Source organism: Pan paniscus, chromosome 2 (assembly GCF_029289425.2).
Source record: "Pan paniscus chromosome 2, NHGRI_mPanPan1-v2.0_pri, whole genome shotgun sequence".
Lineage (NCBI taxonomy): Eukaryota > Metazoa > Chordata > Mammalia > Primates > Hominidae > Pan > Pan paniscus.
This window is the reverse complement of record NC_085926.1, coordinates 120229640-120240389: the sequence shown is the minus strand read 5'-3', so window position 1 is coordinate 120240389 and position 10750 is coordinate 120229640. Positions and strand designations below refer to the sequence as shown.

Genomic DNA, 10750 nt, shown 5'->3' with positions numbered 1-10750 from the left:
AGCACTCTCCCCCCAGCAACCTCCATCTGGAAACCCTCATTTCTTGTTAACTTATTACTATCAGGTCGGGTTACCATACAACACCAACACACACAAAGACACACATACAAACATATGTGTGTTATTTAAAAAGACAAATAGTACTAATTGGCTTATAACAAAACACACTTGTTGCCACACTCCCCTGTAGCACCCTCCCCTGCAGTGCAAGTTCCCGCTGTCTTTCCATCTCCTCTGCCAGCAGGTTCTCCCTCATGGTAAAATGCCAGGTGTAGTTCAGCCCCCAGCACAGCATCTTGTGGATCTACCACAGCTGTGGAGATAAAAATAAATCATATTTTGCTTATATTTTTCTTAAGAGAGTGTGTTTTCCATGTTGTGTTTGATCTTAAAAATCTTTGTTTTGGGGTGGTAGACACTGCGGACGGGCTTGTTCAGTAGCCACTCTGACCCTCTTCTAGCAGGTCTTCCTCCACTATAGAGGCTGGGAAACAAATGCTACATTTCCAGACTCCTTGACAGCCAGGGCTCTGCATGTGGCTGATATGAGACTTGGAAAGTTGGTGTGAGTGGGGCCAAGCACAGGCAGAGGGATTTGGTTCCTCCAGCTTCAGTGAAGGTTCCAGTGTCTTGTTCTCTGTGTCTTGGTGCTAAGTGGAAGGCAGGGGAGGTTATGAAGCTTTTTCCAGAACACCCTCATAGGGGGATTAGGTATTTCTCCTGGGTGAACTGATCCTGATTGTATAGCAACTAAATTTGGATCACTGAGCCTCCCAAAATGTTATAAGCTTCCTAATACCATATAACAAGTACCTTTCTGCTTGAACTAGTTAGAGTGAATTCTATTGCCTCCAACTAAGAAACCTGACAGAAGAAATCATTGCATTCCATGGTACTTCCTGAGATTTCAAAAGCAAATCCTCTAAGCTTCAGTCACCCATGGTTTTAATAATTATTTATATTTTGCCTATATTCCTGAAGTTCCTTTCAAATCACTTGTTTTATTTGGCAAACAACCATAGTTGGTAATTATGGCAGGTAATAGTCTATCTACTTTTCTTTTTTTGAGACAAAGTCTGGCTCTGTTGCCCAGGCTGGAGTGCAGTGGCTACATCTTGCTTCATTGCAACCTCTGCCTCCTGGACCCAAGGGAGCCTTCCACCTCAGCCTCCCAAGTAGCTGGGATTACAGGTGCATGCCACCATGCCCAGCTAATTTTTTGTATTTTTTGTACAGATGAAGTTTCACCATGTTGCCCAGGCTTGTCTCACACTCCTGACCTCAAATGATCCACCTGCCTTGGCCTCCTAAAGTGCTGGGATTACAGGCGTGAGCTACCATGCCTGGCCTATGTACTTTTCATAGTGGAAAGTGAGACAAAGAAAGCTTAAGTGCCTCATCCAAAGACATGTAACTTATCTGTCATACTGCCTAGAATCCCCCTCTTTTCCACTATTCTATGTCCTCGGCCCGTTCAGAAATTTAAAAGTCCCATGAAAGTCTTGGGAGCTAATTAGAGCTCTAGAAAAATTTGTAGGAGGGGTGACCTACCCAATATGGTGATTCCTATCTAATATGATATGCTTATCTGTTTAAAATTTGGTTGCATGTTTATTTTAAATTCTTTTCTTTATTTTCCTGTTATAATTTTGTGCTTAATATACAAAACTTGGGAAAAATTTAGAAAATCCTAAAGAAGCAGAAACAATTATCCATTAGTCCACTACCAAGCAATCTTCATTTATAATGCTCATCATCACTGGCCATCAGAGAAATGCAAATCAAAACCACAATGAGATACCATCTCACACCAGTTAGAATGGCAATCATTAAAAAGTCAGGAAACAACAGGTGCTGGAGAGGATGTGGAGAAATAGGAACACTTTTACACTGTTGGTGGGACTGTAAACTAGTTCAACCATTGTGGAAGTCAGTGTGGCGATTCCTCAGGGATCTAGAACTAGAAATACCATTTGACCCAGCCATCCCATTACTGAGTATATACCCAAAGGATTATAAATCATGCTGCTATGAAGACACATGCACACATATGTTTATTGTGGCACTATTCACAATAGCAAAGACTTGGAACCAACCCAAATGTCCAACAATGATAGACTGGATTAAGAAAATGTGGCACATATACACCATGGAATACTATGCAGCCATAAAAAATGATGAGTTCATGTCCTTTGTAGGGACATGGATGAAGCTGGAAACCATCATTCTCAGTAAACTAACGCAAGGACAAAAAACCAAACACCACGTATTCTCACTCATAGGTGGGAATCGAACAATGAGAACACATGGACACAGGAAGGGGAACATCACACACCAGGGCCTATTGTGGGGTGGGGAAGGGGGGAGGGATAGCATTAGGAGATATACCTAATGGTAAATGATGAGTTAATGGGTGCAGCACACCAACATGGCACATGTATACATATGTAACAAACCTGCATGTTGTGCACATGTACCCTAAAACTTAAAGTATAATAAAAAAAAAAGAATAAAGAAAAATTTGGAGGAGGGGTGACTGACCCAGTATGGTGATTCCTATCTAATATGATATACTTATCTGTTTAAAATTTGGTTGCATGTTTATTTTAAATTCTTTTCTTTATTTTCCTGTTATAATTTTGTGCTTAATGTACAAAACTTGGGAAAAATTTAGAACATCCTAAAGAAGCAGAAACAATTATCCATTAGTCCATTACCAAGCAATCTTCATTTATAATGAGTGTATATTTATAATTTATAAGTTTCTCATTTATAATGAGAGGTCAGATAGAAACAAAACATTTAAAGAAAATCAGGACATTCTGAACAATAACCACATCTTTGGGTTGATATCAACGAAGACAATCACATTCTTCCAAAAACATTTCCTGATGCCTTTACAGGAAATCCTGTAATGACCCCAGGGTTTATTCTTGGGCCTTGATCTCTTACCTATTTTCACCAAACTTGAAAATATTTGCCATCCATGTGCTGAAACTTCAGTCACAGAGTTTGCTGCTTTTATTTGTTCTAACTTCCTGTGCTATCTAGTTACCCAGGTGCCCACATTTTAGAGGCAGGGAGCTGGTGCTGTATCTCTATTATTCCCCCCGCCTCTACCAATAAAACTGTTTTTCTTCTTCTTCTTTTTTTTTTTGGCAGGGTCTTGCTCTGTCACCCAGGCTGGAGTGCAGTGGTGCAATCACAGCTCAATGCAGCCTTCACCTCCTGGGCTCAGGCAGATCCTCCCACCTCAGCCTCCTATCTGCCACTACAGGCGCATGCCACCATGTCCAGCTGTTTTTTTTTTTATTGTTTGTAGAGATGGGGTTTTGCCATGTTGCCCAGGCTGGTCTTCAACTCTTGGGGCTCAAGTGATCCTCCCACCTCAGCCTCCCAAAGTGCTGGGATTGCAGGCATGAGCCTCTGCATCTGGCCTCAGCTGTTGATTTAAACAGGTACCCCTGCTTGTCTCCACTCCAAGTGTCCTCCACTCTTGTCCAGGGGTCAGGGGAGGGGATGAATGTGGTGGTTATTCCCAACAGAGGAGAAGGTTCCCCTAGCCCCACTCGGTGCTAGAGTCACAGTTGTCCCTCCAGTTCCCAGAGGCACCTTCATGCTGGCTCTGCCCAGCTTCCTGCCCTGTTGGCCTTCACCTAGCAGTTCTCCATTTCTCATATCACTTGCTGAGCTTTTCCTCTCAAGGCTAAGACTCTTCTTTGGATCCTTGGAATGCACCTTTATTCCTGTGACAGGTTCTACCCTGTGCTTGTTGTTTCCTTGACCCCTGCCTCACTCCTTGCATAATAGCAAAGTCACTCAAAGTTGTCATCCAAGTCTTGATGTTTTTTTTCCATGATCTGGGCCAGGAAAACCAGCATCTCCCAGAGGCTGTGATCTCACTGTGGCAACTTCCTCCCACCTACCCTAATTCCACCTACCTTTGGGAGTATTCTTGTCTCCAGTGGACTCCTAAAATGACCACTCAGGCTCAGACAAATGAGGGCCACCTCCTCCGGTGATTAGCAGCCCTTATTGATGTTCCATTATTCTTGTAGCAATAATTATTTCAAATGCAGCAGATGAGCAAAGGGAAGCTCTGGCTGGGCAGAACCAGCCCGTAGCTATGTGATTTCAGCCAGAGCAAAACGACAGACAACATTGCCTTGAAATGTGCCTTTTGGAGACAGAGGTAGGGTAGCCCCAACTTCCCCAAAATCAAAATTAATGCAATTAGACAACGTGTGACGATCATAGGGACTTTCAGGGTATTGATGTTATATGCTGATTGTCACCTCTAAATTTCCAACCTAAATTCTTAAAATCTTCTAGGACACTTTCATTTGAGTGAAAATCTTTTTAACTTTATAATTCATTTTAATTTTCAAAAGAAATGTAAGCAGTTTCCCATTGTTAACAAAACCTAAGAAATATTTTAAAAAGTAATTAAAAAGTGATCATATATTTACCTCCTGACTTCCTTTATTCAAGAGAAAAGCAAACACTAGTTTGTTGAAGCTACCAATTTCAGGTTTCTGCTACTGACAGATAATAGAATGAGACAACATGGCTGTGTATTTTCTATAACCAAAGCCAGCAAAGACTTAGAATATGAGGTTTATACTTTCCCAAGCAGATGTAGAGGAATAGAATATTAGAGGGGAAGGAGTGAGCTAGGTGAAGGGAAGAGGACCACAGTGAGAACAGGAATAGATCTCTGAGACAGGCTCTGGCTGCCAAAACTCAGGGAAGGAGATAACAATACAAATGTATTTGTTTTCTGTTGCTGCTGAAACAAATTACTATAAACTTCATGGCTTAAAACAACACAAATGTATTATCTTACAGATCTGGAGGTCCAAAGTCCTACAAGGGTGTCACTGGGCTAAAATCAAGATGTTGGCAGGGCTGCATTCCTTTCTGGATGTTTTAGGGGAGAATCGGTTTTCTGGCATTTGCCAGCTTCTAGAAGCAGCCTGCCTTCCTCAGCTCATGTCCACTTCCCTACGCAAAGGCAGTACAGGCCAGTGGTGTTTTTCTCATACTGTATTGCTCTCACACTGACTCTTCTGCTTCGTCCACATTTAAGGGCCCTTGGGATTCCACTGGACCCACCTGGATAATTTTGGACGCTCTTCCTATCTCAAGGTCAGCTGATTAGCAATCTTAATTCCACTATACTTTAATTCACCCTTGCCATGTAACAACATAGCCATAGGTTCTAGAGATGAGGATGTGGGCATCTTTGGGTGACCATTATTTGCCCACTACGAAGTCTATTCAGGTTTGGAGACATGTACCCTGTTTCTTCTCTGGTACCCTGGAAGCTTTGTTAGCCTCCATAAGCTCTGTGTACTGTCATGGGGAGACAGCAGTCAAGTAGACATGGAAGTGAGGCTGCCAGTGATTTCTGGGCCTCAGGGATGAGCATGGAGGTAGCTGCAAGAGCTAGCAGGCCCCACAGGGACCGACTGGTTAGGACAGTGAGGCACGCGTGAAAACCACCACGAATCCCATGATGGGACCAGATGAGGATACAATGCCTCAGAGCACGCCAGCGAAGGCCAGATAAGATTGCTTTCAGCAATGTCATGAGGGAGCTGCTGATGACTGAGGAGGCCCACCCCAACATTACAAAAACCCTCCTGGAAGGGAGAAGGAACAACCTCTGAATTGATCCCCAAACATCTAAATTGGCTCAGAAAACACTGAGGTTACTGTGAAAACCCCGATTCGACTAAGATGAAGTTTCTGTCACTAGGCTGGAGGGGAATTTGAGATAGAAATTAAGTTGTTGTAGAAAAACAATGCAAGTTCATATTTCACACCCCTGATTTTGTGCTGAGTTGTGCCTGCTACGTATAAATTGGGACAGTGTTGCTGTATCTGCCTTTCTGACAACAGCATTGGGAGAGACTCCTTATTTGCAAGCACTTGGTGAAATGAAAGCTCACTGTAAACCTATGTTTTCCTCCTAAAGCCCCTTGGGTGACATGGACATTGAAGTCAAACCCTGGAGGGAGAAGTATGTCACATTCTGTTGAGGCTGTTCCCTCATAGTTATTTTGAAACCATCACATTTTCAGCATTTCTTTTAAGACCAAGTAAAATGTTAAATATAAATCCCCACTCAGCTCGGTGCCTTGCTCAGAGGCATGACTGCAGGGAGGCGCAGGCTGGGTGGGGGCCGGTGCCCTTCCTAGGTGGGGAGCAGGCACCTCACTTGGGTCATCCTGAGTCACCACATTCTGCTCACAGTCACGCTCCCACATGGTGCCCTCTAATGGTTTCTCATTATAATCTTAACAACTATCAAGTCCACCAATTTGCCCTACAAATCACTGAAAGGCGCCCCTTTGGAAGAAAGTGGTCAGGGGAAGAAGTCACCAAGAGCTGTAAAATTTGAGGCTTCAGGAGATTTAATTGCAATGGTTTGGCCTCAGCTTAGAACCTCCTGCTAGACTGGTGATGGTCTTCCCTGGATGCTGGAGGTCCAGGCCCTGACACTGCGGAGACAGGGCATTGGGCCACCTGAAGGGCTGACCAGCTTTCTGGCTTCCTCACCATGAGCCAGTGATACTAGGGCTGACCCCATGTGTTGGGCCCAGAGCTCTTGGGCTTATTACAGAGAGAGTGATTGTGATCAGTGGGCTAGGCAGTACAATCTGAATGGTTAATATGTATGTTTTGTTTTGTATTTGAAGTAAGGGAAAAAATAATTATTACAGTATCAGTAATAATATTAACTAATATTTATTGAATGCTGATTGTGTGCTAGGTACCAGGCTAAAGTACTTTATATACATTATCTCGTTTAATCCACATAAGAGCTCTGAGGGGAAAGAATGATTATTATCCTTATTTTAAAGATGAAGAAGCTGTGGCTTAGAGAGGTTAAGGTTCCCTGCCTACAGTCACTCAGCTTGCAAATGACCAAGCCATGGCTTGAACCCCGGTCTGTCTCTCTGACTCCAGAGCCTGGGTGACCGGCAGTATTAACACCACTGCTGGAGGGAACATAGCTCTGACATTTGAGGGTGGATCTTTCTTGGAACCACGCTTTCCTACCCTAGCAGCTATTAGCAGGCCAATAATTGAGAACTTACTCTGTACAGGGACAGGGTGGATCTGGCTTCAGGAATTCTTTGGGGTAGAGACGGGAGGGACTTCTGGACCCTTGAGTCCCTGAAGGGGCTCACATAAGGCTTAGCTTATGGGAGTGAGGATAGTGGGGTGGGGAAATAGAGCTCAATAATACTGCCTTATATAAACCAGACTGACATTTTTCAGTTTATATTGTCCATGGACTATTACAACAGAAGCATTTTCCTAAGGATAAAGCTACATATAGGAATATTAATTACAGATACAGCTCATTGGTTTAGGCAGTCCCTTCCTAACAATTTGAGGTGATTCTTGTGATCCTGGAATCTAAACATGGCATCAGTATCATGTCCTGGACAGAACCAGACATATGGTATAGGAGGGGTGCAAACCTTCTGGATGTTACATAATAGCAGCAGGTAGGAGACAAAATATCATATGGTTTTCATAAATAGGAGGAGATACATTCTCCTTATGTTGTGAACATTTAAAATTCAGTCAGTTGTCAAGGCATTGGGCAGGACTGGTGACATTCTGTCTTTCAGACTCTCAGCTCTGGTGGTGGCAAATTTGATGTCCCATCAGTCTGCACACTCTGGAGGGTAGTTTAAAGCCATAGTTTCATCTCTGAGCTGTTGGGTGGGATAGAACAGAGGAAGAGACATTAGATGTGGGTGAACAGCAAATCTGACCGTGGAGATCTCAATGCTTTGACAAATGCAACCACAGAAACACAAGGCTCTTCTTTTTTTTAATTTTAAAGGGAACATGGGTCAATTCACTGTCATTTAAGATGGTGTGACTAAATTCGGGGCATTTGATGTGTCTATTATCCCTTCTTCCTCAGAGGAAAGGAGTCTGGGGCGATTCCTCATCCCTGGGACCCCAAGAAACCTCTCTGCATTCTCCCTAGCCCAGTCTTCTCCTTCCATTTTATGAATTCAATACGTTTTCTGTAACAGTGCTGCCTCCACCACTGATGACAAAGCTCTGTGAACTGGACACTACAAGTGCTGGGGACAACTCTTCAGGGTCCTCCACCTCTGGCCGCTGGTCTCCACCCACAGGTCCTTGCAGACCTGTTTCCTGGACGGTCAGGTCTAAGTCCGTTTCCCCGCACTGCAGCGGGAGTAATGGCTGGTGTCGAGTCAGCGTATCGCTGCTTTTCTGGGCCTCCAGGGAGTTCTGGTGCGTAGAATTCCTGTGGGCCATGGCGTTCTTCTGAGGCTCATCAAAGCTCAGTGAGAAGGTGACCGTGCCGCTGCCAAAGATGACCTTCTGCTTGCATCTGGGCTGCTGCTGAGATTGTTGCTGCTGTGGGAGGGTCAGGGGCTGCTGCTGCTGCTCTTGCTGGGTTAGGGCCAGCGGCTGCTGCTGCTTCTGCCTCTCGGGCTGTGGGAATGGGTCTTCGCTGTTGCTCTTGCTGCTGATGGAGGAGGAGGGGGTGGATCCCGTGGAGCCTCCAAGGCTGCTGGACCGCTTGCGGGAGACGTTGCTGCGGCGCAGCGTGGCCCGGGCAGCCACCTTGAAAGCGTGAGCTGCAGTGCTGCAACGCACCTCCTCGATGGTGTTGCGGGATGGCTTGAAGAGAATGATGTAGATCTTGTTGAAGAAGATGCACGCCAGCAAGCCAAAGCTGGCTGCCAGGATGGCAATCACCTCCACGGCAGAGACAAACTTGCCATAGGTGCTGGCATAGGCTGGAATGAAGGAGATCCAGACGATGAAGAAGATGAGCATGCTGAAGGTGATGAACTTGGCTTCATTGAAGTTCTCCGGCAGCTTCCGGGACTTGAAGGCAAAGAAGAAGCAGACGGCAGCCAGCAGGCAGGTGTAGCCGATCAGGAAGCCCAGGGCCATGAGCGAGCCCTCGTGGCACGTGATGAAGATGATCTCATCCTCCAGCTCGTGGTTGCGGTAGCTTGAGGGGGGCGCGGTGTAGAGCCAGATCACACAGATGACAATCTGCATGAAGGTGCAGAGGAAAACCAGCAGGAACTGCAGGTTGAGCCCCCACCACTTGCGGTGGAAGCTGGTGGGGATCTTGGCCTCAAACACCAGGAGGACACGGTTGGTTTTCACCAGGATGCATGAGATGCAGAGCACGAAGCTGATGCCAAAGGCCGGCTGGCGCAGGCGGCACGTCCAGTCCTGGGGCTCCCCGATGAAGAACAGGGAGCTGGAGAAGCAGCAGAGCAGGGAGAAGAGGAGGAGGTAGGAGAGCTCTCGGTTGGTGGCCTTGACAATGGGTGTGTTGCGGAACTTGATAAACACACCCAGCACAAAGGCTGTCAGGAAAATGCCCAGCACAGCAAAGAGGGTGAGTGCGATCCCAAAGGGCTCTGTCCACGACAGAAACTCGATCTCCTTGGCAATGCAGGAGGTGTGGTTCTCATTGGACCAGAAGTCATCTGGGCACTTGTTACAGGCACTGGCATCTGTAAAATGTCCCAGTGAAGAGTGAGTTATTGTGTGGCACAGACTAAAATGTGTGAGTGTACATGTGGTGGTGGGAATACATAGTTTTTTGGATGTGGTCACTACATATTTTCTCCATTTTGATGAAATCATTCTGATTTTCACATTATCAAAAATATGCTGAACCCCGACATGTTTAATAACATGGTTAATTTCATGTAACTCTGATGGTTCTATTGTTAGTTTGTTTTCCCTTTGCACATGACATGGGTGAGGCCCTTGTTTCACTTAACACTACCTGCTGATGGCAGGGAATGATCAACCTTGCTGGACAGGTGGCTGCCCTGCACACCAGAGGTCTAGCATGGTCCATCAACTCTTTGCAGAATGATTCAAGCTTAGCCTGATTTATTTATTTAAATATTATTGGGTAATATCTGAGGTTTACAACATGATGTTGTGGGATACATATGGGCAGTAAACTGGCTACTCTAGTGAGGCAAATGAACATATCTGACATCTCACATGGAGAGTGATTTATTTTGGATATATGGATGGGCTTTGTAGACATGCCAGAGCAGACTTCCTTTTAGATCAAGGCAGAGTATCCCATGCACATGACCTGTGCTTTCCTCACTCCACATCCACAGCTTTTTGATGAGGGAGGCTGCAGACTCATTCAATTGACAACTGTTTACTAAGTCTCTGCTAACTCCCAGGCAGTATGCAGTTTTGGGCAGTGAAGGGAGCATGGGTTTTGGAGTTAGAGATCTGGATGGAATCCTGGCCATACAACTTACTAGTGATGTGACTTTGGTCAAGCTTCTTAACCTCTCAGAGCCTCAGTTTCCTAATTTATAAAATGGGAGCAGCAATAACCCCATTACTGGGGTGAGGATAACATGAGATAATATCAACTATAGTTAATATTTATAGAGTACTTCTAATATGCCAAAGTTTTATTTAACAAATATTTATCTAGAACTTACCATGTGCATTACCAATATTAATCATCTAATTCTCAAAATTCTATAGGATAGGTTTAATTATTATTCCCACCTAAAAATAACCTGAGAAACAGGAAAAACACAAGTAAGATAGCAAATTCAGTGCCAGGCACCCAGCAGGCAATTCTATGATGGCCTATTAACTCTGGAGTCTGGAGCAGACAGAACTTTGTCCATTCAGGGCCACTAACCTCTAACAAAAAGGAAATATACTGGCCGAC

General features: G+C 44.8%; 1 protein-coding gene across 3 annotated transcripts in view; it reads right to left on the bottom strand.

The window, feature by feature from the left end:
- Positions 1-1610: 1610 nt before the first annotated feature.
- The window catches only part of CASR (calcium sensing receptor), a 106361-nt gene continuing 97221 nt past the window's right edge, over positions 1611-10750 (bottom strand). For 2 of the 3 annotated variants that reach the window (XM_057301874.1, XM_034957181.3), the window contains exon 7: positions 1611-9542. In XM_057301874.1, the coding sequence (XP_057157857.1) occupies positions 8038-9542 (1505 nt within the window). In that variant the 3' untranslated portion in view covers positions 1611-8037. The remainder of the gene's footprint in view (positions 9543-10750) is intronic. The other variant, XM_008950488.6, reaches the window with a different exon arrangement.